This window comes from Pygoscelis adeliae, unplaced genomic scaffold, assembly GCF_000699105.1.
Source record: "Pygoscelis adeliae isolate BGI_AS28 unplaced genomic scaffold, ASM69910v1 Scaffold280, whole genome shotgun sequence".
NCBI classification, from domain to species: Eukaryota; Metazoa; Chordata; class Aves; order Sphenisciformes; family Spheniscidae; genus Pygoscelis; species Pygoscelis adeliae.
The window spans coordinates 680,417-696,890 of NW_008823944.1; the positions used below are offsets into that span (position 1 = coordinate 680,417).

The 16,474-nt window shown below is 36.5% G+C and overlaps 1 protein-coding gene across 1 annotated transcript in view; it reads right to left on the reverse strand.

The window, feature by feature from the left end:
- FBXL2 (F-box and leucine-rich repeat protein 2) overlaps positions 1–16,474 on the reverse strand; it is a 46,059-nt gene that overhangs the window by 27,072 nt on the left and 2,513 nt on the right. The window contains exon 3 of the mRNA XM_009321174.1: positions 1,861–1,915. Coding sequence (XP_009319449.1) covers positions 1,861–1,915 — 55 coding nt within the window. The remainder of the gene's footprint in view (positions 1–1,860; positions 1,916–16,474) is intronic.

Below are 16,474 nucleotides of genomic sequence, written 5' to 3' on the forward strand. Positions count from 1 at the left end.
CTGGGATAGAGTTAATTTTCTTCCTAGTAGCTGGTACAGTACTGTGTTTTGGATTTAGGATGAGAATAAAGTCGATAACACACTGATGTTTCAGTTGTCGCTAAGCAGTGCTTACACCAGGCAAGGACTTTTCAGCTTCTCATGCCCTGCCAGCGAGAAGCTGGGAGGGGGCACAGCCAGGACAGCTGACCCCAACTGGCCAAAGGGATATTCCATACCATGTGATGTCATGATCAGTACATAAACTGGGGGGAGTTGGCCGGGGGTGGCAACCGCTGCTCGGGAACTGGCTGGGCATCTGTCGGCGGGTGGTGAGCAACTGCATTGTGCATCACTTATTTTGTACATTCTTTTTGCACATTCTTTTATCATTATTATTATTTTCCCTTCCTTTTCTGTCCTATTAAACTGTCTTTATCTCAACCCACAAATTTTACTTCTTTTTCCCCGATTCTCTCCCATATCCCACCCTGGGGGGGGAGTGAGCAAACGGCTGTGTGGTGGTTAGCTGCCTGCCAGGTTAAACCACAACACTGTGGGGATGAATCTCAAATCTCCGAAATGGATTACATGTCAAAGGCTAACTTATGCCCATAAAACATGCAGGAAAGCAAGAAATTAAATGTAAAGTACATACCTGGACACAGCAAGATTTATCCCTCCATGTTTAAAAAAGTTTTTGTAAATTTGTCTAGTAAGTTACTTTTGCTAGACCTATATACAGAAAAGTAGCTGCAGATGAGACTCCTTCCAGTAAAACCACAGTTCCTCAACCTCACTAGTTACTATTCTGAGAGGAACAGAAACCTTTCAGAGAACTGCTGACTTTCCACTGTTAGGATCAGGCCTTTCCTTTACATGTGCTAAGTTACACGTACGTGTTTGAGAATTTGTCCCTCACTGTCAAAGCAATAGTTGTTCAAAGTAAAACAAAATAAAAAAGCCAGAGAAACACAAACACGCTTAGAAAAATGGAAAAAAGAGTACTGCATCCAACTGACAGGTAGTTCTAAGAGAAAAACACAACTTATTCAATCACTTTTGTTTTCTTCCGATATTTTCTAGGCTTTAGCTGAAGGTTCTAACAAAACCTGATGTTAGCTGACTCACAAAACTTACTGAAGTTGCAAGCCAGGGTGATATGGTTGTAGGAATGAAATAATTACACACTTAATTATACATTAAAACAAACAAACAAAACCACACCAAAAAAACCCCAATCCTCATTAAAAGAAGGAAGAAAAGCATGAAATAAAAAAGTTCATTCATGTTGTATAAGAATACACTTCACTGTACACACTTGATGTAGGAACAGAATTTTATTCATTTTAATTCAAGAAAAAAAATCAAGACAAGCTAAACATAATAGCTTACTTAGCCTGCTTTCTCTATTATCTTCTGTGTGCCTTTTTCCTCTACTAGTAGTCCATCTACTTAACACCTTTTGTACTTGGCAAGCAAACGATGGACGTACTTCTTAGACACATGGTGCACATTAGCTGAACTACATGGAATTTTAAGCAGAAAATGCGTCTAAAAAATAGTGTTATACAGCCATGTGTTTTATAAAAAGCAAATGCCATCATGCCAAACTGGGCTTAATCCTTTCTCCAGATATAGAGCATACACGACTGGATATCTTTTCCATAGCCTTTAAACATAAGTCCAGTACATAGCAACTAATTCCACATCCGAATGCAAAACTGGTCCCACTATTTATTTGTTTTAATAAACAAAGAGACTGAGAGAACTATTTGGGTTTTTTTGACAGAAGCAGATTGCACTAAAGCCCACGATTTGCATGTCATTAAGAGAATAGCATCCCAAAGAACAACAACAAATCCCAACAGAAATACATACCTTGGAAACTTGTGCACATCGACACAAAGTAACTATGTCCAAGAAAGAAAATATTCTAGGAAGAAAGGAAAAGAACAACAATTAAAATGTTTTATTATAAGTTCAGATTAATACATGGATTCACGGTTCTGTAGTTCTATGGAAATACACCAACCAGTTACACAAGAAGCAAGTTAAATACAATACAAGTGTTCTACCGAATTATTTTGCTTATTGAGACTTAAGGAATAATATAGCTATCATCTAAAGACAGTCAACACCAACATATTAGAACCAGCAGGTACTTCTTCTGAAAATCTATTTTCTGCTTCCCCTTCCTTACTACCCAAACACGTACAAATGATAATAAATTTTTATTTCTTCTTTTTAATTCAGAGAAACTAGCTTATGTACCTTTAACTGTGCTACAATTAAAGAAGTAACTTGCACAAATACAGGCGAAGATTTCAGAGGCTGGTGAAGAGTAAGAAATGGAAAACAACACATAGATAAATCCAAGTTCAAGAATCTAAGTACTAACACAAACAACGATGACCCAAATTTCTAAAGGGGTTTCACAGTGACTACCAAGTCTAACACAGTATCTTTTTTTAATTTACTCTACAAGAAACAACTACAACTGAAAATAGCATTACTATTCTGATCATGGAATGAATTCCTCAAGGCTGCCAATTCTTAATAGTTTTCCGAAAGAAATTTTTCACTGTCAAAATGAATTTTGCTAAATACCATTTCCAAACAATGAAATCGGTTCAAAGGATGTTCTCAGTGAAAAAAAATCATCAGCTTAAGCATAAAATATAGATCCTAATCCAAAATCATTTTCTATTACAGAGAATGAAAGATATGAAATACATGAAAGATGTCACTGTAATTCACTTATAAACTGTTACCTGCTCGCCAATGAACTTTTTAAGTTATTAAAACAATGAACAGTAATAGTAACAATTTCATCTTATAGTGAGATGTTAACACTGAGGAGCAAACACAACTGCTAAGAGATGCTGAACTTAATAACGTAAAATTCTGGTTACTATTTTCCAAGTGGAAATCTGAAGCTACAGCTCGAAATGGATGCCTACATCTTAAGCACTGTGATTTTTAGCTGTGGTAAGAGTCAAAAAATGTAATGCAAGTTAATGGAAGTACTTCTTAAACATAACAGCCTCCTGCATGCTTATTATGATCACTTCAGATATTATTTTTCCAATAGTTCATTAACACATGAAAACACTTTATCTTTTTCACTGTACAGTAATACATTTTTTAAAAAAACCATTAGCCATGCAAACAGAATGACAGACATTCTCAGAAGCTATGAAACAATTTATAAAACCCTGTCAATAACATTTATTTTGATAGCATCTATTTTGTCATTTGAACATCCATTCTGAGGTCTGCCCTCTTTAAGAAACTTAGCAGTGTTTTATGCACAAAGTACACAATGAACTCAGCAAGATTGCTGGACTGTTCCGATGAGCACTGAAAGCGTTCTCTCTCATTTAAGAGCAGCATTTATACCAATGACCCACCATGAACCCTCTTCTGAAGTCACCTTTCCCCCCACCATGAGGCAAACGACAGAAGATGAGAGTGTGGAGATCATGGTAGAGAGCTGCAAAAGCTTCTTGGTTTGTAGAAGCTTCTTCATAGTACCACTGTATGAGCGGAATCAGAGGGTTATGTCAGATTTACTGAAGCTGAAGCACAGAAGACAGATTTCTACGTTATTTATAATGAAGAAAGGAAAAGTTGTGACAAACCATTTCATGATACAATACTCTCACCTAAATGAAGAATGTGACATGCTTTGGAAATGATGTATCAAGTTCTACTGAAAGTAAGAAATAACAGAAGGAATTGTAAGATGTTGAAGAAAGGGTATTTTATATACCCCCACTATTCTGAGCTGTCTGGCAGTCTGTCTTCATGTTTGATTGTTTATTGCTGTTACGAGATTAATGTTGATGTGTGATCTCTGTTAAAAAAGTAAATTAAAACCAAATGCAGAACAGATGTATTTATTTTTGCTCCATTCTGTATGAAGTGACTTTTTAAGAAGTCAAAAACTAAAAGTGGTCATTCTATGTTAAAAGGAGAAATATTTTAGTAAGTGTAAACATTCATGATGCTTTTAGGTTTTTTATTTTTGTTCTAAAGAAGAAACTTTCTTGCAAGGCAGCCCAAGCTGTCCCCATCAAAATACATAACAACATTAGGACGCATTATAACCCAGCAAAATCAGAATGATTATTATTCACAATTAAATACTATGATAGGTAAGAGATACCAGTAAATTCTTTTACAATTCCTAAGAGTCATTTTGCCAACTTGCTTGAAAACATTTTTCCACACTTTTCTATTTATTTACCCTCTATAGTACAGTCTTACATGCAAACCACTAACATACACTTGCTTCTCCACTTGCTTCTCTACTTGCAGCCCCACAGAACTACTAGCAAATACTTACCAGTCAGGGAAACTAGCCAGCAAGACACAAGACTAAGGTTTAAAGTCATTTAAAGTCTTTAAGGGACTTTAAATGCAACCAACAAACTGAGATGGAGATGGCAACACTGACATTGTCACTCATCTGTCAGTGTCAGACACTGACGTTGTCTGGCGCTTAGGGTGAAGGACTATGTCAGCAGACACTTGTAATTTTAAAAAGTGGATAAAACTACCAAGTAGGGCAGCTGATGGTTGTATAGCACTTCTGTCCTCTATGACCATAGCTACGTTGATGGACGCTAATGCAGCCAGCAGCAGGATTAACTTCCACTTAGTCTTTGGCATGGATTAGTACAGGGAAACTGGAAATTACGTTAATAGATCCACAGTAAAGTTTAGGATCATCTATTCTGACTTCCTGTATCCCAGGCTATTAAAATTTCCATAGTTATCCTGTATCGAGCTCAAGAAGGAGAATCTGCTTACCAATAATCAGAGCTCTTCAAGACTTCTCATCCCTAGGCACTTACCACTGGGCACAAGCCTCATGAGTTTGGCCGTGGAGATCTTTCAATGTTAACAGTACCTGCAGCACTCATGAGCTTCATGCCAAAGGCACAAAGGGTTGTACAAGCTCACAGTTCCTCAACTCCTTTATGGTAAACTTGTATTTGGCTAAAGCCTAACTTCCAGAAAAGGATATATTTTTGATCTGAAAGCCTTCAAGAGATGGAAAATCACCACTTTCCCTGGTAGCTTGTTCCACTGGTTAATCACTCTGTTAAAATGTTTGCCTTATTTCCAAGGTGAATGTCTGACTTCCAGCTTTATGCTTTTTTCTACTTTTCTTCACCACATTAAGGAGTGCTTTAGCAGTTAGTACTTTCTCCTCGTCGAGCTTTAAAGCCACTTATCATGTCATCTTTAATTCTTCTTTTTAACAATCTTTTTACTTTAGTTCTTTAAAACTCATTTTCTCTGCACATTTTTCATTTTTCCAGTACGTTTCTTCAAATGTAGACATCAGAAGCACGTGCAGCATTAAAAAAATTTATTAGTATCAACAAAGCTGTACACAGACATAAAGTATGATTTCACTACCCCCATTTTCAGAGCCATTTCAGGCCACTGTAACAGCCTTTTTGACACAGCATCAGACAAGAATCTTACAGTATTTCATTTCACCCTCACATCCTCTTCTGAGAGTACACTCTGCAGGCCACAGCTCTTTCTGTAGCATTCCTTAGTCCTGTGTATCTATCCACATGAAATTAATCTGTAAAATTAATGTTGCTTGAACACACCTCAATTTATCATGTTATTCAGACTTCCTTAGGAGTGCCTTGTCTTCAAAGTAGTTTACCATACAGTTCTTTTCATGTCATCTATAACTTTTACTTCAGAAGTCCAGTGACTTCTGAAGCAGTGATTTCCAAAGCATTAAATAAAAAAAAAAAAAAAAAAAAATTATATTGGGCCTAATGTCAATTGCTGCAACAACTGTTAATCAATCCTGAATCCCTTTAACATGCACTGATATACTGCACACACAGAGTGCTACTTTTAAAATGAAAAGGTCTAATGTTAAAGTCAAATGCCTGGGTAGAAACATGTGATTTTGGTCGGTAAAGCCAACCGATTGTTTACTCTCAAAGAATGATATTGTCCAATCACTTACTTTCCACAAAACCACAACAACTGTCAGCTATATTCCTCTCTCCCAATTTTCTATCAAACAAGTCTATGGCGAGTTTTTCCACTGTATACTGAATATGAGGCTGAGTTTTCCCGTCATCTCTCCCTTGCCTAATAAAAAGTGTTACACTAGTCTTCTGGAATTTTCTTGATACCCCAGATTCACCAAAACTCAGCGTAAGAGGGCCACAAACCTCCTAAGTCACCTTTCTAAGGCATTTTCACTGCAATTTATATGGTCCTGCCAACTACAAGAAGTGATGATCTACAATCTCTATCATCTCCCCGTATATTTCCACACATGCTTCATTATTCCCGTGTGCTATAAACAGACTGCCCTGTGTCTTTCCAAACTGACTGACTCCTAATATTTTGTTTCCCTCCCTATGGAGCCACGGAAAGAAACAGCTGTTTCTCAAAACCCTAACACTGTGCAGCGTACCACCTACAGAGTGAGAAACCAAACTGTGCAAGAGTCAAACTGCTTCTCTCTCACCTTGGTAAGGCCCTTCACAATTTGATCACATAAGGAATAAGCTTTGCAGTAACGGCCTGGCAATTGCTTATTTTAAGTATTTTGATACAGTACTATATGGATTGATAAAAAGTGGATAACAAAATGCATACAGTAAGTACCACACACACATACTGTGACTTCCTGCAATTTTTGGCCCAAACCCCAAAATTTGGTATGACAGAAGTGCCCGGTAATTTCTAAAAATTAGAATTTTTAGACATATTTAAAATTAAAAATGTCTAAAAATTCTTAAAAGCTTCAGCAATAACATAAGTTAGGGTTTTTTTAAATAACTGACTTGAGAATGGAAGTCTATTTCAGAACTTCTATTTTTCACATCTTTTAAATTTATAGTGGTTTTGCACACAAAGAATGGTGATAAACTATCAAAATCAACATAAGGAGGACAAAAAATGCCTGACTGAAGATAGCACATCATCTAGATAATCTGCTCAGAAGAGCCTTTCAACTTTACCACACCATCCAGTTGCTACAAAACAAGCACACAACAAATTTGTCACATCTTCCCCATTTTAGACTATGAACTTCTTAAGGAAGGGACTTCATTATTGATTTGTGCAATTCCTTGCATAGCAAACCTGTTCTCATGAAAGTCCTTTACATGCTGTTAGAATGCAAAGGCAATATGGAAGAGTAAAGCCTACACATGTGAAAAAGTATCACAGAGATACAAAGTACAGCTTTCATAGATTTCATTTTCCTCTTTTTGCAGGTTTTTCCTCACAATTTTCTGGGAGAATGCCCAAGCATACTCTGTTAACAAGCAACAGGGGAAAAGAGCATCAGCCACTCTCAGTTCACTACTAATCACGTTTGAACACACACAGTCACAAAGTATTGCGACCACCATAGAAGCTGTCTCGTATTTCTCCTAAAACGTCCTATTCAATAAATACAAAACATCATTACAATTCTTTATATGTGGAAGGTTTCTCTTCTCCCTTTGTCCCCCATTTTACTAAACACCCTACTGAGGTATGAGGCATGTCGCCAATAACTGTAGTCCACCACATATAAACATTACAATATAAACATGCAGGCTATAAAACACACACATAAGCTGAATAATTTATAGCCATAATCAGTAAAAGTAGAATTTTGCATGCATAAATTTATATCTATATGGTTAAATTAACAATTCTAGTGTTGGTGGTGTTCTAACCTTCACCAACTTCGCAGGAACCTGCTCCACTGGTAAATTCCAATAACATCTTAATTCAATAAAACCCCATAATACTACTTGTCTTGGAAATGTAAATAGTGAGGCATATTAAAAGCTTGAGGAGTCTGACTATTTTCTATTAAAAAAAAAAAAGTATCTTTTAGCTCATATCTGTCAGGCTTGTTTTCAGTAGCATGTCACAAAAGGCTGACAAACACCAATTTCTACATGAAGCACACATCCACTGAGTCATCTAATGCTTGACCTTTCAGGTCAACTAAAGCAAATCCCTTTTTACTAGGGATGTGCTACTTTGTGAAGTAAAGCACTTAAACTAGAACCTGCATGAGACACTCCAAAACTTTCCAGTAACTTTTACCCCTGCAATTTCCACTTGTAAACTTCTCAGGCTAAGATGCCTTTCTCAGCAGATCTACACAGCAAGTCTTTCAGTAACAAACGGGGCACCAAAAAACATTTCTTTAGAAGCCAAACCTTTTCTTTTGCCAAGATGATTATTGCTACACAATCCGTACATAAGTATTAGCAACTGCAAAAGAACAGGCTGTCTACAGGATCCCTAACATCTATTTTCAGCTGAAACAGAAGTCAGCTTTTTCTACAAATAATCAGCTCTGCTGGATTCATTTTATAGTTACAGGACAGCATCTAACTTTTTATGGCCTATACATCACTTGCAAGACAAGTGGATCATATTACTCGCTCCTTAAAAAAAAAAAATAAATTTTACTTATTCATAAAGTATGACCATATGTAACACAACTGCAACACTTTCAGTACATAATTCTCTTAGTATCTGAAAGAAAATGCCCAATAACAAATTCAAGGAGGGCCAGTTCTGTTTAATTTACCATTAAATACACAGAATACAGCAACTACATTATGTGGTAATTTCTTTTGCAGGGTCAATTATGTAGCTAACATACAACTACATTACGCAAATGATAGAGTAACTTTAGTCTGAAAATGAAATACAGAAGATGCATGAATGCACCCCTGCTGCATCTTTGATTTATATTTACTTGGATATTATGGATGAGTAATACAACTTAAAAGTTTATAGTTTTGTAACGTTTTAGAAGTCAAGTTAAAGACTCGAATACAAAACTTTCATTTAGTAAGTGTCCAAGAAAAGCTCAACCCATGAAACAGATTTTATCTAATGTTTCACAAAAGGTCAGATATATGCTAAAATCAGTTTCAGCATCTTTGCTTAGCTCTGTTCCACTCAAAATAGCTGTTGACCTAACAATTTTGAGCAATCGCCTCATTGCATTGGTTATCCTGATTCATATCATAGCAAGACACAAGACTCTTAAGCAGAAAAACTGTAACAACTGTTATTAGAAAAGAACCTTAATATTTAACATCATTAAGTCTTTAATAATACTGGTTAGGAATCTCACTGCGGTGCTTCCAAAAGGGAAGCTGAAGTAGAAAGTTTCAGAATCCTTTCTTTGCTACGAGGTTTTTTTTTTTTTATTCTAAATAAAAATCACCTTTCTCCCTTCCCAAGACAATATTCATTAAAGACCAAATACTATCTTTCAAACAAAAGGATGAGGCAAGTCATGTGCTTTACCTAGAAATGAAGTGGTAACAAGCTAATAGGACTCCCAACACCCCCACACTCATCCTTCACGCCTTTCTAAAATTGGAATATTTGTAGAGGGGGATGATCCAGATTTCTAACTTTAAAAGCCCCATGGATTGTCCAGTTTAATCACTTCTTGTAAGTGCTGCATAAGCTACAATGTTCTGTGATTTCTAGAAGCCCGCATATTGTGGCTCGTATGACTCTCTAGCTTCATTAGCAGGATTCTTATCAAAGTTTTAGCTATAGATGCTCTTATCTAGAGCACAGGCTTTTTGATGGGGGGGTTGTTTCTTCATTTTTTGCTTTGGGTTTTTTTGAGGCATCAGTCAGTAGACAGAATTCTGTAAAGAAAAATGGGTCTTAGCTGAAGATTTCTAATTTGCAGAAAAGCATTTGATAAATGAGAAATGAACTACTACTTATGGGCAGACAGGAATTCACGAAAGGAGACACAGCCCGAGAAGGATACCTCACGCACCCATACAGGCTGGGGGCCGCCTAACTCAAAAGCAGCTTTGCAGAAAAGGACCTGGGGGTCGTGGTGAGGACCATGTTGAACATGCCTCAAAAGAGAAGATTTTTGGAGGGATCATATCATTGTGTATAAATATCTGACAGGAGGGAGTGAAGATGACAAGACTCTTCTCAGTAGTGTCCAGTGACAGGAAAGAGGCAATGGACACAAACTGAAATACAAGAATTTCCACTTAAACAAAAGAAAAACGTTATTTTTTTTTCTGGGAGTGTTGTCGAACACCAGACCAGGTTGACTAGAGCGTTTATCAAGTCTCTATGCTTTGAGATATTCAAAACTCGACTGGACAATGCCAAGAACAACCCTGCTCTAGCTGACCCTGCTTTCAGCAGGGGAGTTACAATCATAAATCATTCAGGTTGGAAAAGACCTTTAAGATCACTGAGTCTAACTACAAACTTAACACTGCCAAGTCCATCACTAAACCATGTCCCTAAGCAGCACTTCTACATGACTAGATGATCTCCAGAGCTCGCTTCCAACCTCAGCTATTCTATAATTTTTTGAATATGAATTTCATTTTTATGAAGTGATTTTATTAAGCACAAATTTGGCAACTATAATACATCTTACTAAATAAAAGCAGTTAGTTTAATGATTAGTTCAGAGTGGTTTAACTTGCAGCCCACAGTCCCAATCCAACCTGCTGGCCATTCCAACTATCCTACGGTCAGTCTTTTCCCACAAGTGAAAGGACTGTATAGTTCGGGCACCAAACAGCCAAAAATCAACCATACCCACCCCGCACGCTAGTGGCTAGGTAAAGATGTGGAAAAATAACATGATGCCCTGGTGGTATGCAGCCTAGGGATGCTCCATAAACCATGATCACTACAGCCATAAAGTTTATGGAAACTTTGGTTAGTCACTGGACTAGGATTTGAAAGATTTGATCCAACTTGTAGCTTTGCTACTGGCCTGGAGGATGACCTTGAACAAAAGATTTCTCTTCCTGGTGCTTGTGTCTGCATCAGAAAGACATCAGAAAGCTCACCTCTTCTGTAAATACTTCAAGAGTTACAGACAAAAAAAAAGTATAAGTATTTGGTATTGTTATTTAAACTGTCTAGCATCAATATTTAACGAATTTTTTTTTTTTTTGTAGGGAGTTAAGAGTATCTTTTGAATTGCCTTTATGTTTTGATGGCACTTTTAACATGGAAATGAGGAAGAACAAAATTTCCCCCTCTGCCTCCCAAAGCTCCATATAAAAAGCATGACTTCTTTATATCACTGATACTTCTGAACATTTGGTTTTGATGATTTGTTAATCAAGAGATTGAGTTTAAATAAAACTCCGGTTTCAAGGTAAATAAAGCTCTAAATGGAATTAAGTCTTGATTAGTTAAAGAACAGATTCTAAATAGCAAATAAAAGAAAAACAAAATGAAACAAAATAAATGCTAATGTATGATTCCAAGAGTTGTGTAAGTCATTGCTATATCCCCTTTAGCTGTTACTCCTGCTTCAAATGCTTGTTATTTACTTTTGTTTGTTCCAGTATGACTAATCCTTTGTCACAAGCATGTTCTCACTGAGAGATAATATCTGTACTTGAATCAGGTAACGCTGAAGCACTCCATTTATAAGAAACTCCCAATTGTTCGAGCAGAAACATTAAAGAAAGTATTTCCTTTTCACAATTTACAAATCTTACTCAGCACCTTGACAAAAAAAAACCCAACTCTTCTATTCCCAAATCTCTTCTGCATTAACAAGAGTATACAAGAACACTAGCGTGCAATTTTCTGCTTGTGTTCTTAGAGCCTCTCACATTTTTTAAGGAATTCCATGTGAAACATCTCTGCCCAAAACATTCAGTCTTAAGCTTACTCTTGCATTTGTTTGTGAACAAAACCAAATCACTTACATTAAATAAAGAATGGCAGCTACCTACTCCAGTTTCAAAAGGCCAAATTTAATTCATCATATAATCATTTGCAAGTGTTCAGCATCTCATACAAAGAATCCAGAAAACGCATACAAAGCACCAACTGGTGAGGCAAAGAACTGAAAAATATAAACTTGCATCTGGAATGTATCTTCGCAAGAATTTCATGAGCAAACAAACAATACATATAGCAGTGTAAAAAAAGGTCAACGTGAGACCTTTTCCATATTCTGAAGTGGGTACGCTGACCACCAAGATATTGACTCTTTTGTTTTCTCAGACAGAGCACAAGTTCTGTCCTGAATTTGAGGTATATCATTGGAAAGTTTTAAAACCCATTCCTACTTCAGAATAATTGGAAAATTTTCTAACAAAAGTTGATTAATCAGAAAATTGCAACTTGTTGCATTCTCAGTGCATATTTGAAGTTAGATACGCTACCTTGAAGGCTGAAGGTACAGAGAAACTAAATGACTATTCATTTTAACATTGGGTAAATCATGTTAAAACAAACAAAACCAGTATTGGTAGTGTGATATTATTTATCAATTGCTGCTAAAGCATGTAAGAATTCTGAAAACACCCAGTAAGTCTTAAACAGTCCTAAAGAATTATCATCCTGTTGCTTCCCTGGCTAAAGATCAAAATATTTAATCACTTTCCAGAGACATAATCTTTTCCACGACCTGTGCCTGTGGTTCATTCTGATCACTTGCTCGGTTGGTTTTCTGATCACTTTTTTGGAGGTAAATACCACTGGAAATGAGTATAAGAGTGAGTCTGGATTTGATATTATGCTGTTATCGGTTGTATTGTTCTTGCTTGCTTCCTGTCAGTGTTGTTCTCCATACTTCTAGTTAACAAATATGTTTCCCTCACCCGTATTTAAAGGAGTTTTCTATATTCAGTAGTTAAGTGTGAGACTGGAGTGTTGTAGCTGCTCTGCAGTAATTCCTTGGACAGATGTATTTCAAGGCATGCTAAATCAAAGGACTTACTGAAAGTTACTTGTACAAGGCACTATTAGACCCCCCTTTACAGAAACCATAGATTTGTGTAAATATACAGAAAGGAAGTAAGTTTTACTTTCATAAGCAACTCCTATACAATCAATTCGGTTCATAATCTGTATGAATGCAGCTCATGTACTTGTATCCATTTGGTTGTTTCTGATTCTAAATAGCTATATTGTAATTGCTTGGCAGACTACTATAGAGGACTTCAAAGAGATGCAAAACATGGTCTAAAATCAAAATAAAAGACTGCATGTGCATTATAAAACTGTAATGTTTTCCTGAGATTGCCAAACACTGAACAGCAGTCTTTGCTGCTCAGGGTGAAATATTGCCCTATTTAATTATACAAATCCTTCAAGTGGGGAAAATGAATCATGTTTGAGATTATAGATTTCCCCCCACCTTCAAAATACATGCATTGTTTGTCTGCTTACAAAATTCTTACCAACTAAGAACAGTTCTATACACAAGTTTCTATTTTTGAGTTCTTCGACTCACCAGTTGGTACTTTGTACGCTAAGATATAGCAGCCAAATTTTAAAGTGATTGGGGGCCGTTTAAGTACCTACAGTACCTAGCTAAGAAATACCAATGGCATTATGACCATTTTTTGCTGTAACCTTTGCTATATTTTTCTATTTCCCCCACAGTTAAGCACACAGATGGTAAAGCATCACTTCAAATATACCAAATACTATGTTTGACTTGACTAATTTTAAGCTTCTGGTAATTTTTCTTCTGTACAATAATGAACACACTAAAAGCTGAGCAAAAAGCAGCGTGCAGTAATAAAAGCAAAGAACAGAAACATGAAAATATATATAATACTTTATTAGCCAACTCACAAGCTGCATATTCTTGCATACAAGAAAAGCCGCTGCTGGAACACAGCTCCTGGGTTCCTCTCCTAATTTAAGTCCCAAAACTTTGCTTATCCTCTTTTAAATCTGATTGAGCACTCAAATTTTCAGTCTGATGACTAAGACCTATTATTCAAGTACATGCACCCAATAAGTATGGTTTATAGCAGAACTCATAATAGCTTCTACATTTGTGGTACAATTTATGAAGTTGGTACTTTGTAGGCAGAAAGAAATTGAAAATGGTTCAAGTGGCCAAAAGGAATAAAACATCTCTATTTCTGAAGCTTGCCATTTTCATGCAAAATCTTATAGCACAGAACGTTAACAGTTAAAATACAAATGAACAAATGTTATCTGTCCTTCTACGTGCCAGAAGTACCGGCTATACCTCCATTTTCAAACATGTATTATTACTTTTTATCAAGCACAAAACAAAAAAATTTTTGGAAGCTGTTGGAAAGTCAGAACATTCTAATATTAATTACATTCACTTAAGTTTTTTTGTTTCCAATGCTTTTCAAACTCATATTGTAACTGTAAAAATCCATTTGTTTTTTCCAGCAAGTTACAAGGAAAAAAAGAAAAAGATTATAATCTTCAAGGCTGTGACATCTTACTGGAAAAGTTGTTACTGTTAAAATTGCAATAGTCTATCTCTGACTTGATTTCTGATTCTTCTGATGATAGATATGGGTTTATTAACTTTAGACACCAAGGCAAATCCACAACTAACGTACTGTATAATCAAATGATGCTTTTTCATAAACACACAGGCTAAGAAAAAAAATAAAGCTACAATTGTCTGAAAACATTGTTTAAATTACACAATTTATACCACCTCCGCAGGATTCTTACTCAAACATTATACAACTGAGCATTTATTCAACCTCTCACTTCTTGTAATATATAAGAGCAGAGCGTTCCTTGCCAACTGGCAAACTAATAGCACTGCAACAGCTAATAGGGGTGATCATTTTTCTTTTGCTTGAACAGTACTACAAATCAAAGTTTTTAGAAGCAGCCTATTTCTTGCACAGGAAAAAAAAATTACTCCAATATTACAAATAAAAATAAATGCCCATAAACCAGAAAAAGTTACAAATGAAACGCCTCCCTCTCTCCAATCAAGCTATTCTACCTACTTCAAAGCATAACTGGTCCCTCCAAACCAGGGTTGTCTTCAAAACCGTCACTGTCCATATTAGTCAGATATCCTCTTCCTCCTCTGCCCAGTTATCTGGGTCTACTTGAGAAGCAACAGGTAACCTCTGGTTTCATATCCTTTCAAATGAGCTTCTTGCCTGACAAGCTGAAGGTTTCAGTCATTTACTTACAAGTGTAGTAGATTTTCTGTAGAAAATGTGCAAGAGACATGACACTGCCCTGAAAACCTTCCAAGCTAATTCTGGTTGTTAGATAAATAAATACATAAATAATAATAATAATGAGAAAGAGTAAGAACTGCAGTATAGACCAAGGGCTTACTTTGTTCAACTTCAGAGTATGCAACTAAAGCAACAAATGAATACGTTTTAGAGTGGTAGTATCTCCTAAGTCTACCATCAGAAGAAGGCTTCTCAATTTTAGAGGAAAAAACTGGATTGCTTGTTAAAGTCAGATTACATAAGTTTAAATACTTGATGCAAATGAGAACAAGATCAATTCTTGCAATAGAAGAAACTGTGTTTACATTTAATTTCCAGATATTTGTAGCAAGATATTAACCACTTTTTCCATGTGTCAAGTTTCATGTTTTTTTAAAAAAGAGCTGTAGTGTTTTCCAACAGTTTGCATACATATCTGACACAAGCAAACAAACTAAGTGCATTTGATGACACTTTCAACAGTATTTACCATTCAGTTCCGGCACTGCGAGCAAAATGTTTCCACTGCAACCGGTTTACTCTCCTTTTAATTAAAAGGTAGACTGCATAGTTAATATAGTAAAAATAATTAGGATATTAATTACACTCAGTGTGGCAATATTTAACCTCTCCTGTCATAACCATAGGGCAAAACAATTTTAAAACATATTGTAGCATGAGCATAAACTGTTTTAGGTGTTGAAAGACATTGAGGCTCAGTATTACAAAAGCATATACGTGCAGGAGCATAAAACAAACTCCCCACTGATAATCCTTTAGACAGCCAGGTTTGTGCCCTTAAATTTCCCAAGCCATCTATACTCCGCAGGAATGAGAACTCAGACCCATATCCCATCATAACACACTCTCTAACATGCTCTGCCTCTGGCCTTGTGAATTTGTCTCTGCAGCAGTACAATTTCAAAAGGAGGTTTACAGAGCATCTCTCCCACCCATCCCCTTCTTCTCCATTCCAAAGCCCTGATGGTCAGCACAATATTGTGGGTGTTACGAAACACAGACTTTACTTCTCCCTGGCTATGGACAGACCATCACCCGAGTCCCAGCATTCAGCATGAGATCATCATGATCTTTACTGAGAAAGCTGACTGTCCCAATTCCATTTCTTAGATCATCAACTCTTCTGGCTACAGCTGCAACGCTACTTTGGTAGATCACTGTGCAACTGCAAAGAGGACATGTGTGCACAAGAACTAGATGGCTGACTGAATCATCAGTTCTGCATATGCTCGGCCTGGGCTGTTTTATTTTGTCATTCCAGCCCCAGGAAGCCCTTCAACCACACAAAAGGCTTCTTTAGACACTGCAATGATAATTAGTGTAGTGGCAGTGCCTAGCTGCATCACTTCCCCAGTTGGTCAAATCCAAGGTGAGCCTACATGTCCTCCGAGTTGCTCTGTAAGAAGTTATCTTGAATACAAGAGCTAACAGCTCAGCCACTGGTACTATCCAAGTACTTG